At 36.1% G+C, this 21,220-nt stretch overlaps 1 protein-coding gene across 2 annotated transcripts in view; it reads left to right on the top strand.

Annotated features, from left to right (window-relative positions):
- CRISPLD1 (cysteine rich secretory protein LCCL domain containing 1) overlaps window positions 1-21,220 on the top strand; it is a 49,150-nt gene that overhangs the window by 8,520 nt on the left and 19,410 nt on the right. The window contains exons 3-5 of one of the 2 annotated variants that reach the window (XM_030304012.2): window positions 18,555-18,673; window positions 19,009-19,141; window positions 20,800-20,915. In XM_030304012.2, coding sequence (XP_030159872.1) covers window positions 18,555-18,673; window positions 19,009-19,141; window positions 20,800-20,915 — 368 coding nt within the window. Of the gene's footprint in view, window positions 1-18,554; window positions 18,674-19,008; window positions 19,142-20,799; window positions 20,916-21,220 lie in introns of those variants that run through there. The other variant, XM_030304013.1, reaches the window with a different exon arrangement.

Below are 21,220 nucleotides of genomic sequence, written 5' to 3'. Positions count from 1 at the left end.
AAACTCACTTTCAGTCTGAGTGGTAAGAAGCCATTTGAACTGTTTGAACAGAGGAATGGTATGATCTTCTACTTATCCAGAATCCTCTGGCTTTGTTGAGAACAGAGGTTAGATGGTGGGAGGTGGGGCAAAAGTGTGAGCAAGGAGATGAAGCTATTGGAATAAACCATCTAATACTAGGAATAGGTTGGTAGCCATGAAGGTAGTGAGAGGTGACAAGAGTGTGAACACACACTAAAACCCCTTTGTAATCATAACATCAGTCTTGAAATTTTCAAGGAAGCCTTGTTGCAAGACTAATGAAATTGCCTTGGTGAGCCAGGCAGCAGCAGGCTGGGAGTTTCAGCATCAGGTGCAATTTTGAAATCCACTCAATCCCTGGCTATGGTTTTTTGAAAACTGGTGGCAGTTTCCATTCTGGTTTGAAGATCAATGGGGAAGATTCTATATTGTTCAACTGATAGTGGTTTCCACAATGGTTTTAGAGATCTCAGAAATGACTCAGTTACTGGATACACATTTTGCCAACCATATTCCAATAGGTCAGAGGAGGTGGAACCAATCTCTGCCTCCCTGCTTTACAGGGTAAGAATGCCTGCTGTTTTCCCATGTGTTTTGCTCTCCTGTCCCACTTACCTAAAAGCCAGTCTACCTCTCACTCCCTCCATAAACGACAGAGGATGAGAATTTTAGCATGAGAAGCAGAACAGGACAGTGGTCCAGTTCCTGTCCAGTAGTCACCAGTTTCCCTATCATGGGGTATGTCATTAGGATTTTGTTTCATTTTGGAGTTCACAGATTTTGGATGTGGTGTATAGCTGTACAGATTTTGCCTGATGAACTAGAAATATTGGAGTTACCGTATTTTTAAGATAAGGAAGAATGTACACAGATCAGGTCTTTTTGTAAAAAAATTTTTTTTGTAATGTTTATATTTGACAGAGAGAGACAGAGTGCTAGCAGGGGAGGGGCAGAGAGAGAGGGAGACACAGAATCTGAAGCAGGCTCCAGGCTCTGAGCTGTCAGCACAGAGCTCGATGTGGGGCCCAAATTCACGAATCGTGACATCGTGACATCATGACCTGAGCCTAAGTAAGTTGCTTAACCGACCCAGCCACCCTGGTGCCCCGACAGATCAGCTTTTGGTAGAGAAAGCTGGAGCTCAATTTTGGACATATTAAACTTAAGATTTAGCTTAAATATCCAAGTGAATTTGTCAAGAATGCAATTAGACACGTGTGGTGTGGGCTAATCTGGAACATGAAGTTAACACTTGTCAGCATTTAGATGGTATTTAAAGCCGTGAAAAGAAATGAGATCATCAAGGAAGTTAGTATAGGTAGAGATGTTTGAGATTTGAGCCCTTGAGACACTTTACAGTGTAGAGGTAGAAAGGTGAGGAGAAACAGCAAAAGGAATTGGAAATTAGGAAAAAACAATAACAACAACAACAACAACAACAACAACAACAAAACAGGGAGCATGATGTCCTGGAAGCCAGAAATGCTGATCAGCTCTATTAGATACCGCTTATAAAGATAAGTAAAATGAGGACTCTTGAGTTTAACAACATGGACACCACACTGAAGGTGTGATAAAATAGTCTAGGTGAAGTCCCAGTGGTCCAAGGGTAGTTGGGCAGAATAGGATGAAAAAATGAACATGCTTTTTCATTCACTTATTTGTCAAACATGTATGTTCCATGTTCTGTGGGCCAGGTAGTATCTGCAGTCTTAACCATTTTCTAACCCAAATTTTTCAACTTAGTTTTAGAAGATGTAATTCAATTAGGGAACATATCCCAAATTTATAATGATGGTCAATAGGAAAATGCAGTTTCTTTGCATAATTATTTTTTTGCAATTACTGTTGCTGAATGCCTTCATTAAAAACAAAATAATTATCTAATAATTTATAAACACAAGCGAGTGACATTTAGTTCAAGACCATTTTTTGCTATTGTTCAGCTGTGTTCTCTCACAGTACTTTTAAGAACTTATACAACCAAATAATTATACATGATTTAAAATTTAAATTCTCATATTTTAATGATTTTTACTAATTCCATTAAAGCCAAATATTTACTAAACTGACATACATATGTCTTATATATTACTGTGTGTAATATATACATATATATGTAATGTCTAGTTTATTGGAAGAAAATGTACAAATTCAAGTGGTAATGAATTGTCTGGTGAAGGTATTATAATAAGTATGTTTAAGGAACCCTTTCCTTACCCTCTCTCTCTGTCCCTCCCCCATTCATGCGCGCGCTCTCTCTCTCTCTCTCTCTCTCTCTCAAAAACATAAAAAAATTTAAGGAACCCTTTCCTTATTTTCCTATATATGTGTTGCCTTCAAAATTTTAAGAAGTTACAGAAAAGCTGTTATAATTGATTAAACCAATTTGTTATTGATAAATTTGTGTTTGAGAAAACATTTAATTCAACAAATACTGATTGAACATTTTTATGCCTGGCACTGTTCTTGATGCTGGAGAATAAATCAGTGTATAAAATGTTCAACAAATTAATGAAAATAAGGAGAATGAGACAGTAGGGAATGATAGAAGTGGAGCTGATCCCACTTATCGGGTGGTTGGGGCAGACTTCTCTGAGTTGGTGGCTTTAAAAATTTTTTTTTTAACGTTTTTATTTATTTTTGAGACAGAGACAGAGCATGAATGGGGGAGGGGCAGAGAGAGAGGGAGACACAGAATTGGAAACAGGCTCCAGGCTCTGAGCCATCAGCCCAGAGCCCGACGCGGGGCTCGAACTCACGGACCGTGAGATCGTGACCTGAGCCGGAGTCGGACGCTTAACCGACTGAGCCACCCAGGCGCCCCATGAGTTGGTGGCTTTAGAGCTGAGAGCTAAGTTACAAGAAGTAGTCAGCTAAACAAAAATACAGTGATCTGGGCAAAAGGAATGCCAGACACAAAGTCTCTAAGTCAGAAATGAAGTGGGGGGTCACAAAGAAGGCTAGTGTGACTGAATTTTATTTAGTGATGAGGAAAGTGTTAGAAAATGAAGTAGACTTATAAGCATGGGCCAGAAGTCCTTTTGGGTTATAGGTGAGGAGAAACTTGGATTTTATTCTGAGTGAAATCCACTGGAAAATTTCTTGCAAGGGATTGACCTGGTCAGTTTCCAGTTTCAAAAATTATTCTGACTTCATTATGGAGAGTGGTCCGCAGGAGAGCTAAGGTTGAAAGCAGAGAGACAGAAAGCCATTGCTATATTCTGAATGTGAGATGATGGTGACTGGGACCAGGGGGATAAGTGGTAAAGATGGAGAGTGGTGGGTTGTTTCAGGATATGATTTGACGCCATTGCTGAAGGTTTGGTTGATAGCTTTAATGTGAGGGTGAAGGATACAGAGGAATCTGAGTTGTTATTAGGTTTTTCCTAAGCAGGTTGGTAGATAGACAATTTTGAAATCAGTCATCAGGAAATTAAGGATAGCAAGTATGTTTCATGGAAAAGCAATTAGGTATGATTTGGGGAATAGGAATAAAGGTGCTTTAGTCCAGCACTGCTCAGACTTTAATGTGCATATGAATCCCCTGGACATCTTGTTAAAATACAGATTTTGAGTCAGTAAGTCTGTGCGGGCCTCAGGATTATGCAAGCTCCCAGGTGATGTGGCAGCACTGTCTGGGAATAGACGTTAGGCTCCCTGGAGGACTTGAAACTTTGAATAGACTTTAGGCTCTCTGGAGGACATGAAATATTGACTCTTCAATTTGCATTCTTTATTTTTCCCCTCCTCAACTATCACATTCACCTTCTCCATTTTTAGAAGGTAGCAGCTGTAACTACCAATGCCAGACAACAGAAATTCCTTTTCACTCTTTTAAGAAGTGTTAAGAAACCAAAAAGGTGAAGACATTTGAATGATAAAATCCCCAATGCCTAATGTTTAAGTCAGTCTAATTGGAGGAGAAATGGAAAATGAAATCTTAAAATCAGTCAATGGCACGGTTCTGCAGGATAGTGAAAAGTGAGATGCAGTCAATGACAGAATAAACAATAAAGGCCATAGAAGTGAAGATGGAGGAAGCAGAGTTTGAAATTGGGCAAGTATGGAGGGGCAACTAGATAAGACCCAGGATGAACATGAGAGTTTTGTTCAGAGACTTCCCCACGTGTGTGTGTTATCTCAGACAATAGAAAATAATCCTGCAAATGGGGCAAGCCAATCAAGGTGTTGGGAGAAAAACATAAAACTGTTATCTTATATTTCCTCCAGACATGGCAAATCCATACCCGAAATACCGAATGGCTGTATATAGTAAGACCGGATGTTGTCCAGAAAAGGGATACCAAAGTTCTAGAGGTGTTGGGGGAGCCGTAGCTCTGGATTGAGATGGAATAAGAGCATCAGAACTCCTGCCTACAAAGAAAGGGCAAGAGGTCTGTTCACCAAGAGTTCTGTGAACACAGAAAACTAAACAAAAAGCATCAGTATTTCACAGGAGCACCTGTGCCATGATTCCATATACCTTGGGTTTTTTGATTTTTTTTTCCAGATCTTGCCAAGCCTGCTTACCTTTGCACATGTTAGAATGCTTTCCTTGTTTTCTCTGTAATGGATTTCTTCTCTTAAGAATCTGTTTTTGTCTAAACCCTCCGTACAGAGTTAGGTGCACTCCCACTCACTTCCCTGGCTTCCATAGCATTTCATATTTGCCTGTGCCCCTGGTGTTTGCATCCTGTCTCTTTCTCTGACCTTCCATTCCTTTATGGGAAGGGGCTGTGCTTTAGTAATTTTTGCATTCCCCAGCTAAGTGGCTGACAGATGCTTTAATTTGAATTTGAAATTTGCAATTCTACTTCCTCCATCTTCACTCCTATGGCCTTTATTGTTTATTCTGTCATTGCACCTCACTTTTCACTATCCTGCAGAACTGTGCCATTGACTGATTTTAAAATTTCATTTTCCATTTCTCCTCCAATTAGACTGACTTAAACATTAGGCATTGGCGATGACAGATGGTAGTTGGAAGGGGAAAAAATGGAATGAATAAATGAAAAATGAAAAGATGACTAGATTTCCACCAATAATTTTAAAATGGGTGCATGCAAAATAATTTGAGTATTTCTGTTCTGATGACAAAATGCTCTTAAAAATTGAAAAAGCATTCTTTTCAGTGAAGTATAGTGTTACATTTTACTTAATTTTATATATTGGTTAGGTAATTTTTTTGCATTTTGCTTAGGTAAAATCATTCTTTAATAATTATGACAGGTGGCTAATTTAGCATTGGATTTCAGTGTTAAAATGGCTTATGTCTCCTGAAGTGAGGATGTCTAGATCCCTCAGTAAGTAGGGAGACTCAGGAGATATAGGGATCAGAATACTATGCTTTTGCTGGAGAACTGCTTCTAAAATGTCAATCACAATGTGGTAAAAAGTACAAATTAATATATTTTAAAGTGCATATAAGTCTTAAAGAATTTCAGAAAAAGCAATAATCAGGAAAAGCTTCTTAGAAGAGGTATGTTTTGAAATAGTATGTGGAAGAAGTTTTAGTTATTGTATGGTGGGGAGTCTGGAAGAGCATTTGGGTGATGAGAACCTTCTGAGTAAAGGGGTTGATATGAAAATATGTGTACAGTTGATTTGAAGGCAAGGACATGGAAGCCACAATCTGAGAACTGATCTAAGCCTCTATTATGGAGATATTTGGGACATATTTTTTCTATATATGATGAAAAGAACCTTTTCAAATGCATATCATGACAGACTGGAGCAGCCTAACCTTATTCATCTTTGTATCCAAATCTAAAAGGAAAAAAATAAAAAGAAATACATCATTTGACATAATTTGACAGTATTTGTTTGATTTTTATAAGTGAAACTTACTACAATGGATTTCTAAGCTTAGTGTTTATGAACACTTTTTAAATTATTCCTGTGTGTATTTGTGTGTATCCTATATATGTATATATGTGTATGTATCGTACCTAAACTTTGGAGGTACTTGGGAGCTTCAGTGGAAATATCATCTTAGAAATGTATTCAGGGTGCCTGGGTGGTTCTGTAAGTTGAGCGTCTGGCTTCGGCTCAGGTCATGATCTCACAGCTTGCGAGTTCAAGCCCTGAGCGAGCCCCCTGTCCAGATCTGTGCTGACAGCTCAGAGCCTGGATCCTGCTTCAGATTCTGTGTCTCCCTCTCTCTCTGCCCCCTCCCCTCTCCCATTCTGTCTCTGTCTCTCTCTCAAAAAGAAATAAACATTAACAAAATTTAAAAAAAGAAATTTAATAGAAACAAAGGTCTTAAGTTCAAAAGTTTATTGCTAATAGACTCAAAACAAAACTAGGAATAACTTACTTATATGTATAATTAATAGTCTGTTAAATTTGAATTATAAGATTATTTACTTTTTCATTGGGACTTTAGGTGGCAATAATTATCTTGTTTTTCAGTTACTCAGAATCTTGGATTTTAATTTCTTCCTTAGTCACATAAATATCAGCAATGTTCGCTTGAAAGGCTATGTGAATCACACCAAATTAAGCAGATCCTTAAAGGAACAGGGAGAAAGAGAACATTTATTAAGATCTAATATGGTAGGCAGTTAGCTGATATAAATTCTGTGAGATATTTTTTATTCTCAAATATTATTTAGCAGGAAACAATGCCACAAAAACAAGAGTTCACCAGAAAAAGTCATGGGGCTATATTCAGAGTTGTGGACAGGGCTAAGGTGAGCCATAAGGGACCGGGGAGAGGCACCCAGGATTGAATGGCGATGTCACACCCAGGTGAGGACTGGCGTCTGGAAGTAGAGCTGTGTGACAGGACACTGTTGCCATCAGAATGAGGCAGAGGGTTCAAAGGAGATGAGTAGGGTTGGTGAGGGAGTAATGCATACTTAAATACACCTCCCACCCTCTGACTTCCTGTTCATGTCTTCCATTAGCCAAATCCAATTGGAATCCAGGGGCAAGAGAACCTAACCTAAAGTAAGTTAATGTGTAGAACTGAGTCTTTTGAGACATAGAGAATGGTACTTAGCGACTGAGAATGGCTTTGTGGAAACAAATGAAGAATATTTAACATAATATTCTTTCTCAGATTTTCAAATAAGGACCTTTGTAAACCATATTTCTTAGAATCATCATCTTAGTCATTGTTAATTATTGAAGAAGACAGACCTAAAGGCATATTCCTAAAGGGCACCTGAAAACCTGATTGCTGTGGTTATTAACTTCCCTTGAGTTTCCTAGCAGCCAAGGAAAACGGGAAACCATATTTACATAGCTCCTATTGACCTCTTGGAAGCATAACAGTTTATCATTCTTGAGATGGGAATTAGTGAAAAGTTAACACAGAATTCTCACTATAGGAACAATGAGCAACTTACTATAGCAGTTTCATTAAAACTATGTAAACATATTCTTTTAAATGTTTCCTATATTAGCATTTGGTTTAAATTGAAGGTACACTGTTAAATTATAGGCTTAGGTTTCTGTGTGTCCATCAGCTTTTTATTTTCCTGGTTTGCCTAAGTGTTTTATTTGTTAATCCATCTCTTTATTTCTGAAAACTAGAAAAGCATCCCTAATATAATACATAAAAGCAATTAATATCTTATTTACTTTCAAAACCCAAGTTATATTCAAATAGTGAAATACAAAATATAAACTATGGGAATGCAAGCTGGTGCAGCCACTCTGGAAAACAGTATGGAGATTCCTCAAAAAACTAAAAATGGAACTACCCTATGACCCAGCATGCACTACTAGGCATTTATCCACGGGATACAGGTGTGCTGTTTTGAAGGGACACATGCACCCCCATGTTTATAGCAGCACTACCAACAATAGCCAAAGTATGGAAAGAGCCCAAATGTCCATCGATGGATGAATAGATAAAGAAAATGTGGTATGTGTATATACATGCGCACACACACACACACACACACACACACACACACACACAATGGAGTATTACTCGGCAATCAAAAAGAATGAAATCTTGCCATTTGCCACTACTTGGATGGAACTGGAGGGTATTATGCTAAGTGAAATTAGAGAAAAACAAAAATCATATTGCTTCACTCATATGAGGACTTTAAGAGATAAAACAGATGAACATAAGGGAAGGGAAACAAAAATAATATAAACACAGGGAGGGGGACAAAACAGAAGAGGCTCAAAAATATGGAGAACAAACTGAGGGTTTTGGGAGGGGGGATGGGCTAAATGGGTAAGGGGCACTGAGGAATCTACTCTGAAATCATTGTTGCACTATATGCTAACTAATTTGGATGTAAATTTTAAAAAGTAAAAAATAAAACAGGTTACAATAATAAAAAAATGTTAGATTTAATTTCCTAAATCAGGTACCAAATTTAGAGGCCACTAGGGTAGGAGTCAGACCCAGCAATTGTCTTGTTTATTCTTGTTCATCCTCATAAACATAGACTGTTGTGAAGGAAGTTTGAAAAGAGTTAAGTAATAAAAAGTTACTGCCTGATTTAAAAAAAAGAAAATATAAACTAATGCGTAAGTAGATACTATAGGGTGATTTATTATGAGAGTTTATATTTCCTATCATATATTTTTCTAGGCTTGACTCATTGATCAATCTTGCATTTCTCTAAACTTAATGAGCTATAAATAAACTAAAACACAGGTGTTAATTCTTATAAATTTATCCATTGCCATAAATCAAGACTTATATAAGTGATGGATGGTTACTAAAAGATTTCTTTAAATAATGAAGTCTCCTCAAACATCTAGAACATGGTCTTGAAGAATATTAGCTATTCCTCTCTTAAATGACTAAAAATAAGGAAGGCATCGCAGCCTTGGATTAATCACAAAGTCAGTGCAAAGGTATGATATTTACAAAGCATAGGTACATTATGAATACCCTTCCGTCTGAGTTTATATCACACATGTATGTTTGGGGCAGAGAACTTAGGTCCTGGATCTTCGATCTCAGTTAGTGTCCGGTTCCCATGCCAGCTATGAGACAAGAGATAATTGATGGGTCCATAGCGGCAATGCATAATATGCCATATTCTATATTAGGTGCCATGGAAAACACACACAAAAGTGTGAAGCAAAGTTTTTATTTCAAATTCTAGTTTGGGAATTAAGACTCAAAACAATGGAGACAGATCAAGGGGAATATATAGTAATTGGTAAATTACATGCTTAAGAAGGTTCAGAGAAGTGTGTGATAAATGGAGTATCATAGTTGGAATGACTTCCAAACGGGGAGAGACTATGAACAGGACTTTGGTGAAAGGATTAAGTTTGAGTAACTAAGTAGGAGAGCAGAGAAAGAGCAGTTCCTTTTGGGGAAAATATCTAATGGATTCAGTTGGCCAAGAAACTAGACAGGTGCTAGAAGCTTGCAACTCTGAGTGTGGTTATTCATTGTGTGGTCCTAGCACCAGGTCTTAGAAAATAGCTTAGAGTTGTCTCCTAACCTACAAAATTGGAATCTGCATTTTATTTATTTATTTATTTATTTATTTATTTATTTATTTATTTTAACGTTTATTTTTGAGAGAGACAGACGGAGCGCAAGCAGGAGAGGGACAGAGAGGGGGAGACACAGAATCTGAAGCAGGCTCCAGGCTCTGAGCTGTCAGCAAAGAGCCCAACACAGGGCTCAAACCCACAAGCTGAGAGATCATGACCTGAGCCCAAGTAGGCCTCTTAACCTACTGAGCCACCCAGGTGCCCCTGGAATCTGCATTTTAAAAAGTTCTTCTGGTGATTTACAAGCTCTTTAAAGTTTCAGAGAGTCACTGTTGAGGGTCCCTCTTGAATAGGGGGTAGGATATAAGTGATGTAGTTAAGTTATGGCTGGACTGGGAGGGCCTTGGCAGTGAGATGAGATGAGATGAATCAGTAGATGTTTTGTAGAAATACAAGGATTGTGTCAAGTTAATGGCTCTGCTGTCTCACCAGGACAATCTCTCCTGCATCATGCATTCAGTCTCTCTGTATAATAGCGAAATTATGTGTTTAATTGAAATCTTCATGTGTGTTTTTCCATATGTTACATTTCCATTTAAAAAATATTTCAGTTTTAATGAAGTGAAGAGGCAGATCCCTAAATTATGGGTTGCTACTTTTTAAAGGTTTTAAGGCTTTGTTTTAAAGTGGATTTTAAGTGAAATACTGCCACATCTGCCTCTTATCCCTGTAACTTCCCGGAGCCCCTCAGAAGTGCATTGCCCGGAGGTAATGCTACTTTCTCGGTACCTGGCCTCTGTGCGTGGTAACACAGGTGTTCCTTTTGAAATCTGAGCCTCGTACATTTTCCCTGTCACTACAAAGTCTTTTCATAACAGATGAAATACAGTAGTTAAACACCTGAGGTAATTTCCGAGTTGTAAGGAATGTGTTACTGTGGTTTTCTATAGTACTTTTTATACCAGATGACTTTATCACAAAAAACATCATATACTCTTTCAGCATAGATTGATTTGCTTATTTATTTATTTCCTTGATGTCAGTTTCTTTACCGTAAGTCTGATAATACCACCAAGAGGATCAAAATAAGGTGACTTGAGAAATTTTATAATAAGGCATTTTATTTGGAATTTAAATCTGAAATCTCGTGAACTGTCAAATGTGTGACTTGCATAGAATGACAGATTCTTTCTTGGAGGTCACGTTATTGCTGTTGAGAGAATCGTGTTGACAACTTAGCCTGTCAGATTTTTGGATTGCACTTTCTGATTCATATAGGAGAACACAAAAGTGATTTGGGGAGGGATTTAGTTTTGATGTATGATGGATAATTTATAAACCTGTTTTTCCAGAAGTGATGCCACAATAAGAATTATCTTTTAAATAACGTGGTATTTGGGAAGACATAATTTTATATGTCTTTGATTTTCTTCAACCACTTCTACATTCATGAGCTGACTGAAAAATTCTTGTTCTATTTAGCTGTGCAGAAAAATTACATGTATATCACATGTATTTATGTCTTGGAAATCCATAAAACTATATCGGTTTTACAAAATGATATGAGCTGGCCAAAAATTCTTGTTCCTTTGGCTGTGCAGAAAAATTACATGTAGACGTCTGTGTCTTATTTCAGAGATTTTACCTTTATGTTTTCAGGATTAGGCTGAAAGGGTACTGGTTTTAAGTTCTCAGCTGAGAATATATTTTTGTCATATTCATTTAAGTTTCGGTCATTTATCTGTTTTGGACACTATTAAAACTTTCTCTAACAGAGATGATTCAGAAACAATTGAGTTCTTCCCTAGACTTACAACTGGAAGATCTGAAACTTTTCTGGTTTTGTAATCTTGTAAGTCACAATACAGCTTTAATTTTATTTTTTTTTAATTTAAGTGCAGCTGGTATACAGTGTTATATTAGTTTCAGGTGCACAACATAGTGATTTGACAATTCTATATATTATAGTTTGACAATTCTGTATATTTTGCAGTGCTTGCCATGATAAGTACAGTTACCATCTGTCACTACACAAAGTTATTATGCTATTATTAGCTATATTCTCTATGCTTTACTTTTCATCTCAAAACTTTTTTTTTATTTATAACTACAAGTCTATATCTCCTAATCCCTTTCAAGCATTTCACTCATCCCCCTACCCCCACCCCTCTGTCAGCCACCAGTTGGTTTTCTGTATTTATGAGCGTTTTAATGTTTTTTAACGTTTATTTATTTTTGAGAGAGAGAGAAAGTGTGTGTGAGCGAGCGGGGTAGGGGCAGAGAGAGAGGGAGACAGAATCTGAAGTAGGCTCTAGGCTTGCCTGACACAGGGCTCAAACTCACAAACCATGATATCATGACCTGAGCTGAAGTCAGATGCTGAACCGACTGAGCCCCCTAGGCGCCGCCTTATGAGTCTGTTTCTGTCTTTGTTTAGATTCCACATATAAGTGAAATCAAATGGTATTTCTTTTCTTTGAGTTATTTCACTTAGCATAATATCCTCTAGGTCCATTCATGCATGTTGTTGCAAATGGCAAGATCTCTTTGTTATGGCTAAGTAATATTCCATTGTATTCTAATAAAATATCTTCTTTATCAATTCATTTTTTGGTAGATATTTGGATTGTTTCCATCCTGGCTATTATAGATAATGCCACAAGGAATGAAGGGGTAGATATATCTTTTCAAATTAGTATTTTTGTTTTCTTTGTTTAAATAGTACTGGAATTACTGGATTATATAGTATTTCTATTTTTATTTTTTGAGGAAAATCGTTATTGTTTTCCACAGTGGCTGCACCAATTTGTATTCCCATTAACAGTGCAAGAGGGTTCCTTTTTTCCACAACCTAACACTTGTTATTTCTTGTTTGTTTTTTTTTATATTTTTTATTCTAACCATTCTGATTGGTGAGGTAATATCTCATTGTTTTGACTTGTATTCCCTGATAGTTAGTGATGTTGAGCCTTTTTCATGTTCCTGTTGCTCATCTGTATGTCTTCTTTGGGGAAAAAAATGTCCATTCTAGTCCTCTGCTCATCACAAAACAGCTTTTAATCACAAAACAGCTTTTGCTTCTTAGTTAGAAATGCCCTTAATTGTCATCAGAAGTTTTACAGACTTTTACAGTTTGGACGTTTTTACGAGGTTTTATAAACAATACAGAGCATTCTATAAGGGACAATAAGTGCAGAATAATAGAATTTTAAAGCTGAAAGCAATTGAAGAGACTTATATCAGGTTCCTATTTTTATAGATAAGGAAACAGAAGGCAAACTTGACATTATCAAGAGATAAGTTTGAAAGTACATAATTTAAATAGGAAAGAAAACTCTTCCAGGGTGTATCATGTGTTTTAATTACCCATTGAAATACTTTGAACAAGTGCAAGCTTATTTTTACTCTATACAAAGAAACGAAAGAAAAATTTATCACTAATGACCTTACTTGCATGTATCCAGAAGACTAGCACTAGGGAAAGAGTATTTTTAATACAATTGAAAGCTAGTGTGCTGTCATTACTTCTGACAAACATTGACTGCTCAGAAATGAGGTAGGCCTGGAGATATAAGGGTGGTATTCTGAGTTAAATATGCAGATGTATATGTCTCAAAACAAGAATGTTTGTGAAATTCTTTTTTGTCAAAATTTATTTCAAATGCTAAGATAGTTTTTAAAAATAATTTTATCCTGCTATTTATAGTTTTCAGTGGTGGGAAGTAGACCAGAACTTCTAGCCTAGACTGGACTTCCAACATAATTGCCTTTTCAACACCACTGTGTGTTCATAACGTTATTACTTTGTCAGAAAGCAATGCATATTTTAAAAGTCCGTATTAAATTGCCAACTGTATCATGGACTGATGTTTGCATTTGATTAGGCTACCTAATAGTGTGATAGTCAAAGACCAATTTTGTCTTTTGCATTTATGTTGGAAATCCATTAAAAAATCAATTTGTCAAAAAGGTATAATGAGTTGGAACATTATTTCTGTATTAGATACTCTTTTGATTTGTTGTATAATTAATTACAACATTAATTATATTTTCCAGTTGTTTTGGAAAAAGTTTACTTTCACTATTTAAAGACATTTTTCTCAACAGGTCTTGGAAAAGACCTATCATAGCTTCATCCACTTAGGTGGACTTTTGTGAAATGGTAGAAAATCTTGCAATCCTATTTCTCCCTGCTTAGCATGACATATAACAATTCTGAAATTGTATGAGTTTCTATCCAACAGATTATTTCTGTGTGCATTTAAATGTGTCAGACTGTTTAAAATTGGTCAATTTCCTATTGAAATGTCTTTATTTACTCATTTACATATTTTCTTTAGTGGTGAATCCAACTCTGTAAAATAAAGTACTTAACTTCAGTGTCACCTAGTGTATTCTCTTTGGTAGACTAATTATCATGATACCTTTATTAATAAGTGTATACCAGTAATTATGTGGGCTGATTGATGCCCATTGTGTCCACCCCTCTCACTGATCTTTGGGTAATTTATGTAGAGTCCTACTTAAATTTTCATCAGACAGATAATCTCACAAAATTTTACTCCATGTTCTTTAATACAGTCTAAAGTGAAAATGATTAATAAATCCTTTAACATTACTCTGTGGGAAATTGTTTGATTTTTATTTGAAAAATAGCCTACCTTTTATTTGAGCTTTTTTAATAACCATTTTGAAGGTTCAATTATAAGAAAATGCTTATCTTCAGGAAAAGTCTTAATGACTAACTTTGGCCTTTAATTCGTTTGATGTATTATAATCATAATTTTGAAGCTATAAAGATTAAACAATTTCCAGGACATGAATTTTCAAATTATGTTTATCTGGAAAGAGCTGAAAATTTACTGTGGTCAAGAAGATATATTTGAAAATACTTAATCGTTTTCAAGAGACAAAACTATTCTGAGTTTCAAACAGAAAGGAAAAGTAATATCACTAATATTATCACTGGTAACCTAGTATTAACTCTGTTAAAACTACATTCCTGTGTGATTTCTAGCTATCATTATCTATTCTTGTAGGAGAGCAGGTATTTTGCTAAGAATATGAATTGTATATGTTCACTCATGTTTCACTGAAGATAATATAATAGTGGAATTTTATGTACATGTCTAGATAACTATATACTACATTTCCAATTTCTACCAGTATGATATTTCAGTACTAAAATTGCTTTGTATTTCTAGGTTTACTTTTGGAAGTCCTTTGTTAACATTTAGGATTTCTCATATAAGCACACACATACACAAGAGGAAATGATAAAATCTCCATGTTAAACCAGCTTTAAAAATATCACTGGAGACAAAGAATTCACTAGTATTCTAAATGTTTCTTTTAGTACTAAAACTTCATTGAACACTTCACTGTGCTCTAAGAAGAAGCAGCTTACAGGTGTAATTGGAAAATAAACTGGTTTTCATTTCTACACACCTCAAGTACCCATTTTTTAAAGAAATGGTAATTTTAAGTGTGGTTTGGGTTTAAATTAGTGCTGGGTTAATAGTTCAGAGGGGGGAAAAAAACATCTGTCAGTACATCTTGATTTTATTTACAAACCTGAATTTAAAATTTTTTTTTCAACGTTTATTTATTTTTGGGACAGAGAGAGACAGAGCATGAATGGGGGAGGGGCAGAGAGAGAGGGAGACACAGAATCGGAAACAGGCTCCAGGCTCTGAGCCATCAGCCCAGAGCCTGACGCGGGGCTCGAACTCCCGGACCGCGAGATTGTGACCTGGCTGAAGTCGGACGCTTAACCGACTGCACCACCCAGGCGCCCCTACAAACCTGAATTTAAATAGAAGTGTGTAAAGACTAACTTACATTTAAACAGGATGGGTATGAATTATTGGTGGTCGTAAAACATATAATGTTGTGGCATAAAAATAAACATTGTATGCTGTTTTCACAATAATATTTCTTCCAGGACAGCTATATTTTCATTAGATTTTTTTAGAGTCTTCTTGATACTCATTATTGAACTTTACCTAGTAAACACCTATGCTTGACTAGATTCTTTAAAATAATTATTTTAAAAATTGTCACTAGTTAATTTGTTAAATATTAATAGGAAATTTTAGTTGTATGTTCCTCTGCCTCTGTTTTTATATTAAAATAATGTGTCCCTGTTCTAGAATTATTACAGTTCATTTGATATGCTTCCCCCCTTATTTTTAGTGGATTATATAGAAAACCTACCATACCTTAAAAAAATAGCTTATCCATAGTGTATACTCAATAATTGAATTTTAGTCCTTGAAGGAACCTGAGTTATCTTCTGTTTCACATTTTGCCAATAAGAAAGCCTAGCCTAAAGCATTTGAATGATGTGTTTTAGATTTTATTTCAATTTCTATACAACAGAGTAAACAAACTTTTGCAATATAACATATTTGTGAATCTGGAGCTAGTTGTTTATCCTCTATAAAAAAGCATCCATCTTCAATTTAATCAGAAAAACTGACGTCTGAGATTGTAGAATCAGATATAAAACAAGAGTAGATTGACCTTGAAGAAGGGTCCTATGGTCTCTCTTAAGGGCTCAGCTGAGTAGTTCCTATTTGTGATCTCTTACGTGTTTGTTTGCAGTGACCTAAACTTGCAAACTGACTCATGCCTGGGCGAGGAAAACTCAATGGAAACTCGTCCTGCATCCCTCAGTCTGTGTGTGATCTCTTCACATTATCTTGCCAGCTAGGTCTTCAGGGTAGCCAGACTCTAATTGTTGCCTCAAGTCTGTCAAGGTGTGTGTCTTAAAAGAGAACTGGATAGAGGCTGCATTTCTTAACCCAGTCTGAGAAGTCTCAGTCTCGTTCTGTGTGTTAGAAGAGAGCCACTCACTGTCCAGCTCAAACTGAAGGGAAGAGGAGGAAATTCAATACCACCTTTGTGAGACTTGTGGGGAAGAGTATTTTAAAATCATCACAGTGGCCTCAAGGCGTGTGTGTGTGTGTGTGTGTGTGTGTGTGTGTGTGTGTGTCTTTTTCCCTTGGTGTGCGTTCCTTTGGCCTACAGTCATGACTATGTTTCTTCTATCCTTTAAAAATCCAGACAATCAAACAAATCCTCCCTGAGAACCTGGCATGTTACTTTTCTTCTGCCTATCTCTCTTCTTCTTTCTGAAGTATTAACAGAGTAACCCACACTTGGTTTCCCCACTTTCTCCTTCCAGTCGCATATGTGCCTGTGTGTTCTGATTTTCTCCCCAGCATTGTTCTGCGATTGCTTTTGATCGTGAATTAGTACTTAGCATCTCTTGTCTTTCTGGAATTTTCCGTGGCATTTGATTTTGTTGCCCACTCTCTAATCCTCCAATCCTTGTCCCATTGTTTGTATAACTTAACCTTTCAGTGTTCCCTTAACCTTAACCTTTCGATCCCATTTTCCCTGGTTTATGTTACTAATTCGTTTTTTTTTTTCCCTCCCTTTCAATTGTGATAGCCCCAGAATTTTCTTTTCATTCCTCTTCTCATTCTGTATCATCTTCCCGAAGAAAGTCATCTTTGGGTGATAATTCAAAATTCATGTCTTCATCACAAATTTCTTTTCCCAGAACCTCATTCATGTGTTTCTACTCTACTTGGCATACATACTGCATGAATCACAGATATCACCCTAGAAATTTGCATTGAAATACGTTAGACATATTTCCATGACAATAATCTATTCCTTCTCTATTTTCTTTCTCCTTATTTGTTAACCGTCATTGTCTTCATCTTTTTTCCTCCCTCACCACCTACCTTTAGTCATCTGTCAACCTCTAGGAATTTAAATTCTGCAACATGATTTCAGTCTGTCTGCTCTTCTCCAGTCTCATTGCTATCACCTTAGGTTGTGTCCTCATGTTCCAGTTCCAGAACTATTTTTCAGTCTTCTTAACATGCCCAGAGTTCTGTTATTTTACCAAGGTTGAACCCAGCTCTGTTTCTACCCTCACATTTACCAAACACTGCCGGTTTTTCAAATTAGCTAATTGAATATTAAACCTAGGACATAGAAAATAGTTTCAGTAGTAGTTTTGTAATTTTAAATACTTCTTTGTAAATTATTTTACTTTATTTATTTATTTTTTAATGTTTATTTTTGAGAGAGAGAGAGAGAGAGAGAAACATAGTGTGAGTGGGGGAGGGATAGAGAGAGAGGGAGACACAGAATCTGAAGCAGGCTCCAGGCTGTCAGCACAGAGCCTGACGCGGGGCTCGAACTCACAAACTGTGAGGTCATGACCTGAGCCAAAGTCAGCTGCTTAACCGACTGAGCCACCCAGGCACCCCATGTAAATTATTTTAAAAGTACAGTTTAATCACTCTCATTGAATGTTGTATATAAAAATGCATATATATTTTTATAGGAATCAGATTCATTAATCATTCATGTACTCAATAAGCGTTTATTAATCACCTTGTCTATATGACAGACACAAAACACAAAAAAATAGGCTAAAGATAACTGGCATGAGTTAAATGATTGCCTCTGAGCAACTCATAGTCTTGTTAAAGAGACAGACACATAGATACTAACACTGCATTGTAATAGCTGCTAAACAAAGAAGTATTACAAAGTTCTAAGAGCCCTAAGGAGAGAATAGCTTACATCTGAGAAAATTGAAAAGGTATCTAGACTGTATTATCTAAAGCTGGATTATGAAGAAAGAATAAGAGTCTATCTGACAAATAATTGGGAGAAGAATGTTTTAAACAGAAAACAATGCCAGCAAGAGCAAAGAACAGCATGTTTTATAAGGAACTGTGTGACCAAGGATCTTGAACTTTATGTATATGGGAGTTTGTTCTATGTGTTTAGACAGAAGAGTCAGTTAAGGATATTTGTGCTCACTTAGGTAATTCTAAAAATTTGTGGGGCAGATTGTAGGGATAAGAGATGGAGGCAGGGAGACTAGTTAGGAAGCTTGTGTAAAAATCTAGGTGGAAGATGGTGAGAACTCAGATTGAGATGTTGACCTTGCAAAGTAGTAAAAAGGGAAAAACAGAACTGAATAGAACCACATTATAGCCTGAAGAAAAACCTGAATTCTACCTATACATCATATGTGTGTTTCTGTATTTTGTTTCTGTTTTGAACTATAGACATGGGATGTTGAGCTGGAAAGATCTGCAGAATCCTGGGCGGAAAGTTGTTTGTGGGAACACGGACCTGCAAGCCTACTTCCATCAATTGGGCAGAATTTGGGAGCCCACTGGGGAAGGTATGTAAAGTGTTACTTTTTTGTTTTTGAAAACGTAAGTGATTGAAATACTTATTAATTCATTAATGAGAAATTTTCTGAGGCTTAAAGCCTAAAAAGAAAGCAAATAATCACACCAACAAAATAAAAGTAATAGCAGAATAACCAGCAATATGTTAGACTTAGTTTTTGTTTTAAACCATTGATGTAGTGGTAATGTAATGGGCATAGTACTTAAGATTAATAACTTACACAAGAATCTCTCTCTACCAGACTTTATCAATACATTTTGCAATATTTGATTTTACTTTTTCTCCAATTTTATTCACTCTTTGTGGTTATTTTCTCTCAAATAGATATAGACCTCCAACATTTCATGTACAAGCATGGTACGATGAAGTGAGAGATTTTAGCTACCCGTATGAACACGAATGCAACCCGTATTGTCCATTCAGATGTTCTGGACCTGTGTGTACTCATTATACACAGGTATGTTTTGGGTATATTACGCCTCATTTTTCTAAGTTGAGTTTGTGTAACTGCAGCAGAATTTACACAACTGAATTTACATACTGAACGTGGATGTCTTTCTTAGTGAATTTGGTATGGTTATTGAAAAAAGATATTGATGTCTGTAGAATAGGTTTATCAATTTCTATAAAAGATAAAAGTAATTATTAGAAAAAGTCCAAAAGTCAGTTTAAAAAAAAGACATTATCTTGGGACACCTGGGTGGTTCAGTCTGTTGAGCGACCAATTTCGACTCAGCTCATGATCTTGTGGTTTGTGAGCTCGAGCCCCACATAGGTCTTGCTGCTGGCAACGCAGAGCTTGCTTCTGATGCTGTGTCCCCCGTCTCTCTCTGCCCCTCACCCCCCCACAAAAATAAACAAACATTCTAAAGAAAGATGTTGTTTCAATGATTTTACATGTAAAACATGTTTAGTCTGGCCTCAGGAAATGCAAACGAGGAGGAATTTACCATCTTCAGTATTTTTTATTTTCCAAAGAATAAAACTATAGGTTATTTACCATGACATTCAGTATTGACCTGTGTGCAGCATTTACCTGTTTTTTTTATTCATTGTTCACATTTCGTATTGGATAAGTTCTAAACCTCTAAATTGAACAACGAAAGGTGGATTCAACTAGATAAACCACAGACCTGAGTTACTAGCATTTTTATGGCTGTTAGTGAATATAAAGCAAATTGTTCTGTCTACCTTTGCATGTGACAAGATTAAGATCAGTGATGAATTCCATAATAACCAGTGGTGCCGTGAAAAATACACATTATATTAGAAATTGAACCCATAAATTTTTGTTCCAATACAGTTTAAGATGTGAAATTCTGTTCCTTTGTTAGGTAAGCTTTTTCATGGAAACATTAACATAGCATTTAGGTTTGTGAGGATGTAACTTTTGAACTATTTAGTAAATGTGTATTTTGAAGATGCTTACTTTTTATAGTTAGAGTTATTTACTCATAGCACTCTTCTTCAGATTGAATTAAACCCTGCCCAAAGCCTCAGGAAAAATATCCTTTTGACATTGCCTTATTTCATCTTAAATGATAAAGATTCATTTCTCAAGTTCAGTTTTATACATTTCTCTCTGATACATATTGTTGTCTTCATCTCAGCCTACTTTTTCCAAGCTTTTTGGGTTTTTTTTGTTGTTGTTTTGTTTTTTTTTTTTAATTTAAATTCAAGTTACCATACAGTGTAGTCTTGGCTTCAGGAGTAGAACCCAGTGATTCATCTCTTACATATAACACCTGGTGTTCATCACAAAAAGTGCTCTGTTTAATGCCCATCACCCATTTGACCCATCCCTGCCACCAATGCCCCTCCAAGCAACCCTCAGTTTGTTCTCTGTATTTGAGTCTCTTATGGTTTGCCTCCCTTTCTGTTTTTATCTTAGTTTTCCTTCCCCTTCCCCTTCCCCTTCCCCTTCCCCTATGGTCATGTGTTGAGTTTCTCAAATTCCACAGATGAGTGAACTCATATATCTTTCTCTGACTCACTTACTTTGCTTACCATAGTATCCTCTAGTTCCATCCACATTGTTGCAAATGGCAAGATTTCATTCTTTTTCATAGCTGAGTAGTATTCCATTGTGTATATATTTTCTTTTCTCTAATGTAGGTGGTGTGGGCAACAAGTAACAGAATAGGCTGTGCCATTAATTTGTGTCATAACATGAACATTTGGGGGCAAATATGGCCTAAAGCTGTCTACTTGGTGTGCAACTATTCCCCAAAGTAAGTAGACAAAACATTACTTTTATATGTAAATTTGTATATATGTATTATCATATATATATAGTTGAGTATATTGCTTTAACTCAGTTTACTTAATATGGCAACAATTATGGTTGCCTGATGCATAACCTCAGCCCCTAAAAGGAATATGAAAATTGAAAATATGATCTTTGTCAACACAGGGATTATATTTTTATGACTTCAGTTTTACATATTATTATATTCCACAGGTATTTTTAATAATTTGGATTTATTAGAGAAAAGCATCTATAGATTAACTGAGAAATGTATTTTCACCTGTGTAA

The sequence above is a fragment of the Lynx canadensis genome, chromosome F2, assembly GCF_007474595.2.
Source record: "Lynx canadensis isolate LIC74 chromosome F2, mLynCan4.pri.v2, whole genome shotgun sequence".
Taxonomy (NCBI): Eukaryota; Metazoa; Chordata; class Mammalia; order Carnivora; family Felidae; genus Lynx; species Lynx canadensis.
This window is presented reverse-complemented; position numbering and strand designations above follow the sequence as displayed.